Source organism: Penicillium psychrofluorescens (genome assembly GCF_964197705.1).
Source record: "Penicillium psychrofluorescens genome assembly, chromosome: 3".
NCBI classification, from domain to species: domain Eukaryota; kingdom Fungi; phylum Ascomycota; class Eurotiomycetes; order Eurotiales; family Aspergillaceae; genus Penicillium; species Penicillium psychrofluorescens.
The window spans coordinates 1,957,024-1,972,936 of record NC_133441.1 but is presented as its reverse complement, the minus strand read 5'-3'; the positions used below and the strand labels follow the sequence as shown (position 1 = coordinate 1,972,936).

At 50.6% G+C, this 15,913-nt stretch overlaps 3 protein-coding genes across 3 annotated transcripts; all 3 read right to left on the bottom strand.

Moving 5' to 3' along the window:
• Positions 1 to 27: 27 nt before the first annotated feature.
• PFLUO_LOCUS4872 (uncharacterized protein) lies at positions 28 to 342 on the bottom strand (the record flags this gene model as incomplete). The annotated part of the gene is made up of 1 exon (XM_073782265.1): positions 28 to 342. One exon carries the CDS (start codon positions 340 to 342, stop codon positions 28 to 30), a length of 315 nt encoding a protein of 104 aa, XP_073638938.1.
• A 6,493-nt stretch (positions 343 to 6,835) lies between these two features.
• On the bottom strand, positions 6,836 to 8,393 carry PFLUO_LOCUS4871 (uncharacterized protein; the record flags this gene model as incomplete). The annotated part of the gene is made up of 5 exons (XM_073782264.1): positions 6,836 to 6,893; positions 7,033 to 7,224; positions 7,273 to 7,509; positions 7,566 to 8,187; positions 8,249 to 8,393. 5 exons carry the CDS (start codon positions 8,391 to 8,393, stop codon positions 6,836 to 6,838), a joined length of 1,254 nt encoding a protein of 417 aa, XP_073638937.1.
• Positions 8,394 to 9,123: 730 nt separating this feature from the next.
• PFLUO_LOCUS4870 (calcium channel protein) lies at positions 9,124 to 15,542 on the bottom strand (the record flags this gene model as incomplete). Its single annotated transcript, XM_073782263.1, has 2 exons — positions 9,124 to 10,080; positions 10,140 to 15,542. The coding sequence occupies 2 exons, from the start codon at positions 15,540 to 15,542 to the stop codon at positions 9,124 to 9,126; spliced, it is 6,360 nt and encodes a 2,119-aa protein (XP_073638936.1).
• Positions 15,543 to 15,913: the final 371 nt, after the last annotated feature.

Here is a 15,913-nt window from a genome sequence, read left to right as displayed (position 1 = left end):
ACACCTCCAATCTTACCCCAACCCAAATCAAGCCCTTCCCTCCATAACCTCAAAAATCCCCCCCATCACAAACCGCGGCTGCTGCACAACCAGGCCCCTGGACAACGAAGCGCGCTCGTCGGCCGACGATGCCGACCCAGCGCTCGACCAGCTGCGGCCAGACCCAGCAAATCCCAGCTCAAAAGGCGCGCTACCCGCCGAAGCAGGCCGCATATCCATATCCACAGGCCTTGGCTCCATCATATGCAGACCCTGCCGCTCAATAGCATCGTCATCGCAGCGGCATCGCTCCTCGCTGAGCGCCATGTCCACGGCCGACGGCCGGCGGCGGAGGATCATCATTGAGGTGCGTCCGCGGAGGACTGCGCAGGGGAGGATGCTTTTCGGTTTGTGGGTATCATTGCTCTTATTCTTATTCTTCTCGGGGGCTGTGGTGCATGTTGTCGTCGGAGACAGAGAGACGCCGTGCTCGGGGCGGTGTGGATATGGTTTATTGTTTTGGCCGGCTCGACGGACACCTGAGGTGGGGGAGACGGGCGGGCTGGTGGTTAAGCTGGTGGTTGAGGAGGATGGGGAGAAGGAGTTGTCGCGTGTTGAGCGGGTGGTGAGCGAAAGGAAGGCCGGGCGGTGCATCATCGCTGTGGAATGTGTGTGTGTATGTGGATATGGTCTATGCACAGGCAGTCCAGGCCGAATGGTCCATATCACAGCGGACCGAAAATTATTTTTGAGGGTTCTCTGCTGAGAGGAAGTCGGAGAGGGGGAAATAGAAGGGGAAAAAAAGGAGTCGGCAATTAGGGGAAGAGAGTTGGCTGCAAGGACCTGCAGGCACTTATGAGACATGGCATATTGGCATTGTCCGGATGCGGTGGTGGACGGAAGCGGAAGAATCAATCGCATTGTCGTTCTGCATTCGGAGAGAGCGAAGAACATAGACATAAAGACAGCAATCCTATTATCAACATGGAATTTTAAGAATGGAAAAAGAAAAAAAAAGAAAGCAACGGCCGTAGTTGTAGGTAGTTGTCTCATGCCAATTCCCGATCTCCAGATCTACTATTGCTCTAGTCCCGCCGCGATCCACCAAGTGGAGCGCGATCGGCGGATTAAGTATACCTGCCTACAAATGTCAGGTACTCACCGCTCTCGTTGGTGAAGGCCTTCTACAGTCTATAGTCCACGTGATGAAGTAGTAAACGAAAGGGAGTTTTCCAAAGTTATCGAGGTTGTCGCACTTGCATCTTTAGCCTCTACCCCGGTAAGCCTGTCCAGAAAATTCAACACTCGTCCTACACAATATTCTCCTTTAGGTTTTTCCTTTTCTCGCTCGTCCGTCTTCTTTCGAGTATGCCGAAGACTGAGGTTGTATACTTGCCATGGTTTCTCCATTTCTCTGATATGGCTCGCTGTCGGCGAATGCCCAACTCGTGCTCGTAGGATAATCTTTGATGAAATCTAACCCTCCCACGAGTTTCTTTGTCTCAGACAGCAGTTGAGACGCATCATCTGCTAGGAGCGCCATGGTTATTTCCATCGCAGCAAAGGCAGAGTAGGTAGGTTCGCAGACACGCTGCACATTAAAAAGTCTCCCGTCGAGATCGGGGATAAGCTCGGTAAGGGGACATGCTTTTGTTGCTTTGATATAAAAAGGAATCGGTTTTTCGTCTAGTATAGCACCCGAGATAGTGTTGAGGAGTGATGCTACTCCGCGTGATCGTGAATCCAAGATAGTGATTAATTGCTTGAAACATCCTAACCAAGTTTCCGAGAACTCGGGATCGCCAATAGTGAGATTTTTTTGTAACGAATTAGCGATCGACACCACTATTTCCGAACAGCAAAGCATACTATCCCTGGTTAGTCATTTCAAGGCCAAGGCACGGAGAATCGAGATGTGCTTACTTTAGTGAATGCTGAACCAACTTGACATACGCATCTTTCGGGAACTTCCCTCCAAGTGTAGGTTCCCAGGCAAGGAATGTAATATGGTCCTTCATTCCTTGGAGGAGGACAATTTCCTTCGCAAGTATCATAGCGTGATCTTTCTCAAGGGCCTTCTCTGGAATCTCTTTGTCCTGACGATGCCCCGACATATTCCTGATTCGCAAACATGCTCTTGTGTGCGCAGAGCTATAGCACCATGACAGAAGGTACAGAAATGAACCGAGGTCTCTTCGAAGGCGCCTTTTAACACTGACCCTCCGAGGAAAATTCGTAAACAGAAAAGCAACTCCGACGCCAGCAACGACGGTAGCTAGTCGGTAAGGTGAAAGGACGAACAGCGGATGATATTGCTGGAAGTTGGTTTCAGAGATTGCAATACCGACTTTCTTGGTCTGGAGCGCATAGCCCACAATCAATGACACGGTGGACATTGTTATAGTTGGCACCACTGGATCTGATGGCAACTTCAAATACAGGGAGTTGGCTAAGACCATAGTGATGCCAAAAAAGACAATGACGCCAGCTGGATGTCCGTCAACTATATACCAGTCAATGTATGCCAATACCATTCCAGCTGCTGTCCCGAGCAGTCTCTGAAACTGCCCGTAAATACCAGATCCAGATGTTTCTGTCATGCTAATGGCAACCATGATCGATCCCCAGATGAGACGTTGTTCGATGTAGAATATCTGTGAGTTTCTGAGGAAGGCAACAATGGAGATAGTCATGGTGGCTACGGCCACTCTGAATCCGAAGAAGGATTCAGGAGAGCCAAATAAACGAAGAACCATCTGACATTTATCAGTGACCTTCTCCCATACGGTTTCCGGGGGAAGGTGTTCCGCATCCGCCCCAGTCTGCAGAACATCGTCAAGGTATACCCTGACAGTTCCGCATCGTTTAGCGTATTTCTGGTAATCCAACTCTCGATCTTCCCTAGCTAGCGAAGCCCAGAACCATTTTCTCATTTGCTTCCAGGTTGGTATGATGAGTCTTTTCTTCTTCATGGTACCATCGAGGATCCTTGAATCAGCATATCTGACCAGATCCAGAATGCTTCTCGCGGTTTCAACAAATGAATATTGCAACTCCAAGAGAGTTAGTGAGCGGCATCTCTGGGCTAAGAATACTCACATCGAGGAGAAAGTATAACTGAAGTTGATGTCGCTCTCGTATTTGAGAGTCTGCTGGCTTCCGACCCCTCTTCAGTGCTTCCACTTGTGAAGGGTCATCCATGTCTTTCCAAAGAAGCCAGGTTTTCAGTGAGCCTTCTTGCTGTTTAAGGTAATCTCCAATCAATTGCTCCAACTGCTTGGCTGCGACATTTCCATTTGCTTCATGGTCTGATCTAGACGCGGCAGGCGGCTTTCGAAAGCGGAGAGAGCACGCGATATGGTCGATTCCATCATCCATAGCTTGCGAAAGTTGCTCCGTAGGACCGAGAATCTGTTCGAATATCCAATTCCACTGCTGCTTCTCCACCTCACCAGCCGCTGGATGAGAAACTCCAGACTCTCTGAAACAATCCCAACCTCCTCGCTTCTCAATGCGGGTTGCGGCCTCAATGAGAGATTTCATCCATAGTATCGACGCTAGTATGCTTTTCAGTGAGCGTGTAAGCTCTACCAGTTCCCTCGGCCCCAAATAGTCCCAACCAGCTTCACGTTTTGCATAACGCAGCTCTGCTTTGATCTCTGCGTAACCCTGGGCAGCTTCCATGATTGCATCTTTCAGCGACTCTGCTTCCGGCCATAATATTGCATCTTGCTGAGACTTGCATTGGACCTCGCCTAGCCTCTGCACAGAAAACCACTCGCGGGAGGACAGAGACTGCATGAAATGACGTTGGGCTTTGAGTGCTTTCTGTATCGTGTAGAAATTATTCCCTATGCGCGCAGTGGTCAACTTTCGCGATGTGAATGGAAGGATTAACACATTGACCGCAGCGGATAGTCCAAAGCCTGCAAAAAACGTCTGAGCCAAGCGTTTGACTAGAGATACCCGCAATTAGCCAACAAATATCAGAATACCAGATGTATGATTTACTTAAAGACGAGACTTCATCCATAGTAGCAAGCCGGGTCCCATAGGTAGCCGTCACTTGGATGAATATGGAAAATACTATGGACGAGACGAAGTACTGAGGTCGAAATGCGCGGAACCTGGCCCATCTATCAATTAGAGAGCAATGCAGTTGGGGCATCTGCTAACTAACATGTTGGCCAACCACACCTCAAAGAAAAACCAGATAGCCATATTAGCACTAGCAGCCGCATTAAACGGACTGATGGAAGCGCCAGTGACCGGACCGCCGCCTTTCGCCTCCTGAATATGGGTCGTATTGGCTCGAGCCCGGACAGAACACCACATTGATAAGTAGGAGATTCCAATAGCGAAACCAGTTGAGATCTTCTCAAAAGCCCAGATTAGCCCTTATTTGGTCGTTCCTCTGCCTGGGAGCAAATCAATACCACAGTCACTAAAAGGTTTTGGAAGAATCGAGCTCGTGGAGCGATCGGAACAGTGAGAATCGACATTATAGGGATCAGATAGCCGATGGTAGAAAAGTGCTTCGCAACATTCTCACTCTGATATCTGCAGGTTTTGAGAATAATTTCGGGCTCTTACTGGGGCAGTGAACCTACATCGCGAGTCCAACAGTTGGCGCAATGCCGCCCCTTCAGTTCAAAGGTCAGTTCTGTGATTTGATTATAGGCCATTGAAAGAGCTAGAAAAGCCTCCGCGCCTGTTTATCAGAAGCAAACGATACTACAGTAAATTTTACTGCATTCTTTTGCCACGGAAGACCGCTTCTCGTGAAAAGATTTCTTGAAAACCTACTTGAGTGCCAACAACAAGGTGGGAATATCCATTTTCAGTTTAGCTTGGACTGTCTTCCATTTTGACGAGGTTCTAAAGAACCCCATGGCGAGGGAAGAATGTGGGTCTTTTCTTTCAATATTAGCGCCTGTGTTTGTATAAATTCCTCCGAAGCTGCAGAGTGGAAGGATAGCTAATTATTAACAATTCACATACATTTCTGAGTGCAATAAGGGGATTTGTGAGCTTTTGATGGCTATTAGCAGCTTAGTCAAAAGTGGTTGTCTAGGCATCATTGTGGCGCGCGGCAAAAGAGTCTAGAGTGAATAGATGGGCACCACATGACCTCACGAGTAAACTTCATCTCAACAGACCCATAGAGTGGAGAAGAAACCTGGGGAACTCGAAAATCTGGAGTGTATCTTAATAGGTGGAGCTCCCATGTACATTAGGTCTAGTGTGTGGGTGGGCCAATGTTTGTATACAGCTAGTTCTTATTTTCCAAGCTATACACGGGACCCTTTGAGATTGCGCCTGCTGTGGGTACTGTTCTGTAGCTCATCCCATGCATGGATTACCATATTCTGTTCTTCGGCCGATGCAGCAACCATTTCCTCGACTCCTTGTGTGATGCGCGATTGGATGATATCTTTTGACTTTGCCAACCCAACCGATCTGCGAACGTGCTTATGCAGCCCATCTAAGGGATATCCTGCCAATCCCCATAAACCTAAAGCCAAGTGACGACTCAGTATGTGCTTCAAGTGCTGCAACAATCACCTTACCCGCAATAGGTTTTAAGACAGCTCCGAGTAACCCTTTTCCGACCCCTGTTGCCAATCCTTTACTTTTTGACTGCTGATAACCCTGAGCAGGCTGCAGGGCTAATCCAGTCACGCCATGATAGACCCCCTGGCATAATTCCTATGGCACATTAGAAAGGTTCGCTGTTCAGTGCGTTCTGCACACCCACCGTGCCGGCAGCCCGAACTCCAGTCCTGATCCCTGTGACAGTGGGAATCGGTTCAACAGTAGCGTCATCATACAGTTTGGGCACGTTGTGAAAACCTTTTGATAAGCTGAGAGTCATATCTGTCGGGAGTATAAGGGCGAAGATGATTGCGTGTTTCGCAAACTTAGTAGTTTCAAACCAAGTATCAGAGAGAACCTGCTTTGCAGTACCGTGCTTTTCATCAGCGTTTTCTGTCTGATCCTCTGATATATGAGACCGTTCGTCAATATCCGCTGCGTTTCTAGCAGGCCGGGTCGCAGAACTTTCTGTCATATGTTCACTTGCTAAATCATCATTGCTCACAGGAGCTGCTCCATGTGAGCTCTCATGAAGATCCTCGTCATTATTGTTTTCAGAATTATTATGAGAAAGGTCAGTATCAGCAGAAGCTTGACTCTCTCTTCTCCTTTCCATGTCATCGACGAGCGTTGAAAAGTGTTGCATTGCCCATTCTCTTCCCCTGTAATCGCGGTGCAATCTTTGGGGTGGAGATTCCGTAAAAATATCAGATACTTTTCCCGGAACACTTGCAATGCCTACTATAAGATCAGTCATTAAACCGTAGAGGACTTCTGCACTAGCAGACAAAGGACCTCGGGGGTCGCGAGTTGTGTCATACTCGTGGCCTCGATACCTAAGATCATCAGAATGGCCGCCGAAAAAAACGCAGAGGTACATACAGTGTCAACTCCTTTGGATTAATGTGCCCTGTATTTAACAAGACTGAAACTGCAAAGGTACTCAGTTTGACACGTGAGTATCGAAGCCACCATACCGCCGGCCGATTAGGGCAAATTGTGCATCGTAACGAGTCAACATTCAGATGCCGATGGAAACTATGGGCAGCAGCAATTGTGCCCTTTTCCTTGCGCATCTTTTCGCCGATTTCATTTGCACGATCTTTTGTATGCACTTCGAGAGCTTCTTTGATCGCAGCAGCTAATTTCTCAGCTGTTAGCTCTTTGTAGGGAATGGGCTGTGGGCCCGCGCCTGCCCGAGCAACGATCGAGCCCCAGAAAGGTTGGTCGCCGAAAAAAGGAACAATCACTGTTGGAAGGCCTAGAAGTAGTCCTGCAGCTGTGGTTCCGGCACCACCATGGTGAACGACGCATGAAACCTGTGGGAAAAGCCAGTCGTGAGGGCACTTTCCCAAAAGAAAGACATTGTCAGGAATCTCAGGCTCCCCAAAGCCGAGGTTGCTCCATCCTTTGGAGATGATTGTTCGCTTCCCAGTCTGGCGAGCAACCTCCAATAACAATTTTGTCAAATTTTCGGGGTTCTCGACAACGATAGAGCCGAAGCCAATGTAGATCGGTGGCTCGCCTGCCTTCAGGAAGGCATCAAGATCTTCGGGTGGGTGATAGTCTGACGTTGCAGGAAGAAACTGGAACCCGCATATATCGATATTATCGGACCAGTCATGAGGCTTCGGAAGAAGAGAGGGCGACCTATTAGTGTAAGACGAGTTGACAGTAGCTTATAACAGGCTTGCGTACCAAAGGTAGGTAAAGGGGAGTCGCAAACGATGGACCATAGTTGGTGCCTGAGTGGCATCCAATGGATCTAGGCCCAAATCCTTTTTGCGACAGCGATTGATGAGGTCTCCGAGCCCTTCCCACATCATGACTTCGACAATTCCATAGGAAGCGAAATTGGCGGCAGATGGCTTAGTACTCTTTGATCGAATGTTTGCCAAGGGGTGTGGAAAGGATTGTGTCGGAGACCATGGCATCCTACAGTGGTTTAGATTGAATCGCAGCATTTGGGGACTGAATCAATTGCCACTCACGTAAACATCATATTCAGAGAAATCGCCAGCTTTTCAGCACAGCTCACGTGCACAAAGCCCGGAGGGTTCGCGATGATAGCATCGGCGACAAAAGGCCGCGTGCAATAATCCACCGCATGGCTGTGTGGATCGTGAGTGATATGATGCAGGCCTGTTCCGTCCCCGGTTTCGACACAGGAGCGCCAACAGCCCGAGAAAATGTCTCTCATTTGCCGCCGGCGTTTCTGGATTGCACCGCTACGGATTGCTCGCATACCTGGCAACAACCCAGGATTCTGAACCATGAAAGACATCAACTCTTCCGGATTACCTCCAATGTTGAAAAACTCAAGCCCTTCATCATTGATATCGTTGCGGAAAGCCAGATGTGTGGCTAGTCGGACTCGATGTCCATGTTGCTGAAGTTCCTTGCCAAGTGCGACGAATGGCTGGATATCGCCGCGCGATCCAATGACCTGAATCACAATATTCAAGTGCAGTGGAAATTTCTTCTCTCCTTCTGAAACAGCAGTCAACGGTCCGCGTTCCTCGGTTGCAGGCTCTGGAAATCGTTCGGCGTGTTTCATCAATGTTGTGAGCCAGGGTCGGTGTTTTTGAAAATTAACATCCAGCCGTCCATCCTCTGTTCATTATTAACTGGTAAGTCATACACGACAATATTTCCTTGTGAAATGAATACGTACTCCTTATACGAACTGCGGTGCTGTGTCCTTCGTCCCGAACGTTTGAATAATCATTATTAGAGGAAAGGCTGCGGCTAGGTTGCACTCCTTGCCAGTCGTCTGCTGCGATTTGAGTTCGCTTTCGCGATTCTGGTGCTTCGGTCATTATGCTGACCCATAGGTGTTGAAAGGTGGACCTGTGTTTTAGGGAAATTGCCTTACAAAAAGGGGGGGGGATTTGACTACGGAACGGCGTCTTTTTAAATCGTCACTAAGAGCATGGTACTAAATTGGCGAGAGCAAAAACCTAGGAAAACCATTATTCTCGGTACACCCGTTGGAAGGTTGTTAGCAAAGCTCCAGTGAGTTGCTTAGTCGTATGAGCCACGGGTGTCCTTGGAACCATCAAATCCACACCGTGCAACCTATCTTCGGAACCGCCGGAATATTCAATCTAGGCGCGCCTTAGCTGAAATCTAGACAGCTTAAGCAGTAGCTCATAGAGTATTGATGATGTCAATAATGCTCTGTGACTACTTCCTTCACCTTCCGAGCAGTTCAGTAGGTCACGATGTTTTGATGCCAAAGGAGGGAAGCAAAATGTTCATTAGACTGAAAGATCATTAAACTAGGAGGCGGGTACTAATGGGAGGTGAATAATAAGGTCTATGGAGAGATGACAGAAAGAGAATCCCCACGCCGCTGCTATGCAAATAGTAATGCGCCACGCTGCCCAGGGCAGATGTCCGGGGTATGTAGTTGTACAGGCCCAACAAAACAGAACGAAACCCAAAAAAGAATGTCCAAGAAAACCCTTCTTCCAACATATTACCTTCGTTCGTGTACTTCCACACCATCAAAACATCAAAAAATTTCCAGTCAGCCATCAATCATGGCTAAGGTTCGGCGGATCGATCGCCCGACCGCCGCTGCGTGAAGCTGCGTCGGATACTTGCACCCCAGGCGGAGTTCTCGAGCGAGTTCATGACTTCCTGAACGCTCATAGCGCTGTTCTGGCGCGCGTGGTCGCCGCCCGTTCCGGTTCTCGACTCAGATGCTCGGGTATCGTCGGGTTCGAACGACGAGCGCTCGCCGTACATGTGGCGCGGAGTGCGCGTCGGACTGTACCCGGTCCAGTCCCCGGTGGGAGAGCTGGCGCCAGAAGACAGCCCAGACGACAGGTTGGAGGTGTCAAGGCGAGGCAGGTTGTGGTGGCGGGAAGACGGACTGGACTCTGCGCGTGGACGCGACGAGGGCGAAAGCATTGGCACACCATCGTCGGATGTGGACAACACGCGGGGTGTCATTGGGCCTGGAGCAGGTTCATCCTCGTCGGCATCACCGGGATCTTCGACAAAGATCTCTGGCACGGTGAAGGTAGGGATCATGCTTAGACGACCAGATTTCTTGTGGTTGATCTTGCGTCGGAACTCCCGCGCCCAGTAGAGGGTATCAAAGAAACCAATCACCGTGTTGCGACGAACGGCTTCATCCACACGCTGCAGGCGTGCTCGGCGCCGCAGGAATTCTTCTAGACGCAAGCTTTTGCTGTCGGTGATGACGTTGTGGTGGGCCAGGATCATCAAGACAGAGTGAAAGGAGATGCCGCGCTCTGGATCCGCAGAGACAAGCACTTCCTCGTAAAACTTGTTGAGTCGCTGCCGTCGAAACCGGATCGTATCAACAGGAATGGAATTAATGATCTCAGTGAGCTCGTCCAGGTTCACTCCTTCAGTAGCTCGGGGACGAATGGGCCTCATCGACTCTCGGGGGTCGATCCTACACCGTTCGAGAATGCTTCCAACCGTAAAATCACCGTCGTAGACTCGCATCTCAAAGATGCCGGAGAGTTCCTATACACTTGAATGAGCGAAATGTTCGCGTGACGGCAGAAATAAGAAAAAACACTTACCCCAAGTAATCGAGGGAACTGCTCCTTGGTGATAAATCCCGTTCCATCCGGGTCGAAGGTAGCCCACGCCTGCTTGAAGCGGCGGATTTCCTCACGACTGATTGCGTACAGCCCACTGCTTCGCTGATAGACGTACGAGAAGCTCTCGAAGATGAGCGAGACGAACAGAGAAACGAAAAGATACATGCTGATGATGTTCCAGGAAATGAAAAGAGAGCGAGCCCACGACGCGCTGCCGCAATCATCGTCAAGGAAATTGGCGTCGTATGTGCATCTTTCACCCGTCATGGTGGCAAAGTCCTCCATGATTTGATTCCATCCTTCTCCACAACTCATCCGAAAGAGGAGAATCAGAGACTTGGGCAAGTCCCGGAAATTGAGGTTGTGGGTCTCGTTCTCGCCGAACTTGGTCAGGCCGAATGCCTGGTTCATGGCGATACCGTAAACCAAGAACAGAACGAACCATGTCGCAAGAAGATTGCTAATTGCCGTGAGAGAGGCTGCGGCCGTCTTGAACAGCTGGTCGAGCTGATTGTTCCGCGGGATAAGCAGCAAGGCGATGGCCACAAGAAACAGCTTGTTCAACTCCATCACAACCTCCATACCCGACGAAAAATCTATGATGGTGGTGATGAGAGCTCCGGGTACGGCCACCATGGAGAAGAGATCCCACGAACTGCGACTGAATCGATGCCATCCCAGGCCAACCAACCGAATGAGGACGTTGGCTGCGTAGACGAACATGAACACGAAGAACAGCAACGAGCGAATAAGCTCCCATATGTAAGGCTCGGGATAGAATTCCAAGACCAGCAGGAGCAGGTGGATCACCAGGACGCAAGTCACAAACCGTGCCCACCGACCGTGTTTCTTGACCGCGATTCGATAGCACCACAACCGCCACTTCTGGCTCTTATCGTCGAAGGAGCGCTTGGAGGGAGAAATCTGGCGGAGAAGTTTGCGCAGTTCGAGCCACGATCGTTGCTCGGCTGTCAGGAAGGCGACGCCAGTCTGTTCCGTGTAGTTACGCATAAACACAGACACGAACAGCGTCAAGACGAACACGGCTCCGAGCAAGTTGAACACGACGAAGAAAAGGCCATTCGCGGGTGAAGCGTTGTTTTGGGGCTGTACACCCTGTCCAGTAATACTCATGGCACTCCCCTGGACATCGATCCAGCCCTCTTGGGACACAATCTGGAAAAGGATGAAGAGTGCGTTACCGAAATTGTCAAAGTCATAATAGGGGTTGGTGGCTACTCTGGGAGCCCACACGTCCCAGTTGTAAGGAGAGCTAGCCCACTCATTGACGCAAGCAGTCAAGTTGCCCGCAAAGTTGCTGTCGTTGCATTGGACCATTTGGCCATTGTACAGATTCACGGCGTAGATGGCGAATGGGATGAGGAAGCTCATTGAGACGGCGATGGCAGCGATGACTTTCCATCCTCCAAGAATGATGACCGAGTGGAAGGTATCTTTGGCGCTGTCGCTGACATTCAGCAGCCGCAATGCTCTCAGGGCTTTGAAGGCACCAATAGCCCGGGAAACATTCCAATCCTTTTTCAACGAACTGCCAACATTGATCCAGAGTGTCACCAAGACTATGCCGTCAATAAATCCCCAGGAGCTTCGGAAGTATGCATTCGGAGTCCAAAAGAAACCGTCGGCAACGACCTTGATGATAGCTTCAATGGTGAACACGACAGCGAAGCCAAAATCAGTGTACACGAACCAGTTGCGATTGGTCCGGAAATATTGCCGTTGATACAGTGGTGTCGTAATGCACGCGAGGATAACCATTGCCACGATGGCCGCATAAATCAAGGCAGAGAAGGTGTACCATAATGGTTTGTATGGGTCCACGCCTTGAGCGCGCTGATGACCACGCCCAGGGCCGACGATCCGCTGGCAGAATCGGCGGATCGAGGAGTCATGTGGAAATATGAAGAGGGACTTGTTGTAGTTCGGATGCTTGATGAGATACTCTCGCTGAGCTCGCTTCCTTTGTTCTGCCGCGGACACCACTTCCTTGGCCATCGTTGTGGGATCCAACTCTTCATAAGCACGAGAGAACTTCAGCTTCGAGTAGAACGGATTGGTTTCTCTGCGCATGATAAAACTGGTGGTCTTATTCCAAAGGTGCGAGAAATAATTAGGTTGGCCAGTTCCCTCGCTGAACCCAAAGGGCTGCGTGCTCACTCGCCGCCGGTTTGGGTTGGGTTCTTGGTCTGCTTCTTCTTCATCAAGAAACTCTCGTACGACGGCATCTTTCAGGAGCATTTCCAACGCTGCAGGACCATGGTCCAGCGGATCTTTGTATCGGTCTTCGCGCCCCAGCCGGAGGATTTTCGACAACGACAGATTTCCTTGGGCCTGCATGTTGTGGACTTGCTTCTGCTCTAGAAACGCCCTGACTTGGTGCACTCGCTTCTCATCCTCTGAAACATCAAAACTCTCTTGGATGACAGCAATGAACATGTTCAGGATAATAAAGTTGGCCAAGATAAACCAAAGAATGAGAAACGCGGCTGAAATCCACGCGGTATTGAAACTATCCGTGTATGCCGTTGCATTGTACAGAATAGCCGTCCAGTTCTCACTTGAGAAGATTTGGTACATTCCGAGGAACGAGTTGTAAATGTCTGCAAAAGTGATGAAGATCGAGTTGCCGGACGGGTCATTTTCAGGGATCTGGCTTCGAAAAAGCTGGGTTGCAAAGATAGCGACGAGGAAGGTCATCAAGAACACGAAGATGATAAGATTGATCAGACCGACCGCATTTCGGAAAACCACCTGGATGAGGTTTCTGGTCACTGAAAAGGCCAGCACAACTCGGTACACCCGGAGAATCTGGAAGACAGTGAGGACGGTGTACGGCCGGCCGCAGTTTCTGATAGGTGGTATCTGGATGACACAAGTGACGACCACGAGAAACAAATCAAACCAATTACGGCGCTTCTTGTGGAATGAACGCCAATCCGACGCGAATCGTAGAATGATCTCGACCAGTAAAACAAGAGTAATGACGGTTTCCGTGTCACTGATGAAGCGAATCCGATCCGGTCCCATCGTAGAGCTTCTTAGCGCCTGTATAACAAGATCGAAGAAGATGACGCAAACCCAAAGCCATTCGGTCTTATCATAGAGCTGTTTGAATGAGGTTGTCTTCCGCGAAGAAGTCTTTTCCTCCTCCGTAGCATCGATCGTATTAACGGCGAACGCACTGCGCTTGCTCTCCTCTCGGATAACTTGGAAAGAATGTGTGATGACGGCAACCAGCAAGTTGACAAGCCACAAACTCAAAATCACGAGCCCACAAGCAAAGAACAGTGCAGCTGCGAGATAGTCGCTGTCGGTAGTGTAGTACAACAAATCGGTAAAGGTGTTGGAGCTCATGATCACAAAGACCAATTCCAGTGATTGCACAATATTATCGAAGCTGACAGTCCCGTTGTAGGGATTCTGACCTTCGATGCACACAGAGCCACGCGGGCAAATGTATCCTTTTGGTTTATAGTTTTGTAATAAGCCTTGAGCGTCCATCCAAGGCTTTGCTTCGCCAGTGGTGTTGTCGAGGAATCCACCACAGAATTGCAATACGTTATATGGGTCGTTCAAGGTAAAATTGCTCTGGCCCTCGGGGCCGATCCATTTGCAAGTCCTTCGTAAGCTAGACTTGAAGCTTTGGATGCCAACAACGGCAAAAAGGAGCCAGAAGAAGCCGATGAGAAATGCAACGTGGACAAGTAGGGGAGCAGCTCTCTTGAGACTGCGAAGAATCACCGAGGTACCGTTGGTAAGAAGCAGAAGACGAAGGATCCGGAGACAACTCAGCATGCGAAAGATGTACAGCTGGTGAGTCTTCTCGACACCATCCACGGTGAGCAAGAAAGATACCCAGTAAGCGACGACTGCCACAAAGTCCAGGCGATTGAAGGAGTGACGAAGAAACGCACGATGGGCGAGTCGAACACGGCGTTTCTGAAGAGGATCATACACCTCCGCCTCGGGGTCATTTATCCCGGTGAAGGTGCGTAGAATCGAGGCCTGCGGTTCCGCTTGAAGTACCGACGCTTTCTTGCCCGGTGTGGACTGGGGCTGTCGGTGTGGCGTGATCAGATTCCGGCCCTTCTCCGCCATTGCGTTGCGGAAGCCGAGAGATCGATTGAGGGTACTATACTCGACCGGGTTCCAGACGAGTCCCGACACCAGGATCTTGACGATCATCTCCAGTGTATAGATGACGAAGATGCCGAAGAAAACGTAGTCCAGAAGATTGCCTCCCCAGTTGTTCTCCTTCTTCTGATTCCATACTGACTGCGAGGATTCAATGGCCAACAGCACGGTTTGGATGAGAATGAGACCCAGAATAATGGGTTCCGTAAACGAGTGAACCAGGATATCACATAGCCACAAGCGAAGAGGATTCTGCGGTCCCAGAATGCCGAGGGACCTGCCCCTGAACGGATTGTTTCGGTCCCTCCACAGCTTCGCCGAGATCCGCCTCCTCTTACGCGACCGGGGTCCTGTATAGGGTTCGTCTTCGAAGTCCACCATCTCAGGCAATTCCGGAGGGCCTTCCAGCCGTGAATGTTTGTATGACTCTTCTCTCTCAATCGAATGCTCAATCACTTCCGGCTCATTACTCAGGTTGACAACTCGTGATGATATGGATTTCACCATACTACTCGCTCGATGCAAAGCGCCACTAGGAGCCGAGGGGGACAAGGAACGAGATCGATCCCCGCTTCGATGGTGTCGTCCCCTCCCGGCCTCCAGGTGCGGGAGGTCATCGCCCAGGCGCGTCTCATCGGCAAAATGAACGGATTGCCCGCGAATGGCATTCCTTTGGTTTTGGGGTTCAGGGGCGCCGGAGATAGGCTGCACGAACTGCGGATCCGTCAGTCGCGCCGTCGGTTGTTGAGTCTCGGTGGGCGTGGTGTAAGGTTCGTGAAAATCGTGAGAGTGTAAAGGAACGATATCGAGATCGGATTCGGAGTCGTCTAGAGGGCGTGATGCCGCTGGAGGGGCTGATGGGGACGGAAATCTTGGCTGGGGGCCATCGAAGCTGAGCCCCACGGACGACATGGCCATCGCAAAGCCTCCGACATCCTCGAGGGGGGACGAAACCTCCCCCTCATGCGGATATGGATGCGCACCCCCGTAGTGTCTGCTGGCGGCCGCCGAGTCAACCGGCGACCCCTCGGCGACGCTCTCATAATTCCTGTGCGATCCGCGGCGGAGCAGCGAGCGGCGGGAGAAGAGCCTGCTCCCCACGCTCCCTGCACGACCCCTGCCCCGGTCATCGGCAGCGACGACCCCTGCCGGTCTGGAAAGATCTTGGAGGGGGATCTGGCCGGCGGGAGGGCGGTTCTCATGGCCGTTGTGGCGGTTGGACGCCATCGTCAGGCAAGTTTCAGGGATTTATCGTAACGTCGACATGGCCTTTGCAAAAGGGGGTAGAGAAAGATCAGAAAGGCGTCACGTCGTCAGGGACATAGTCAGGCAGTAACGAGCGAACGAACGAACGAACAGGGGGGGGGGGAGGATGTTCAGCTGCAGGATGGTGAACAATCAACATGAACTAATCTCCCCGATGTCCACTAACCAAAGCCGCGTGCCAGTGGGCCTTGGCGCTTCGTATTATTATGCCGGCTGGCATGTCAGCGGCATGTACTGGGTACGGTACTGTGGTATTTGGACTATGACTAGCATTACCACCATCCTACCAACTCATCGAGTCACTACACTGGATGTTCCTGGTGACAACCTTC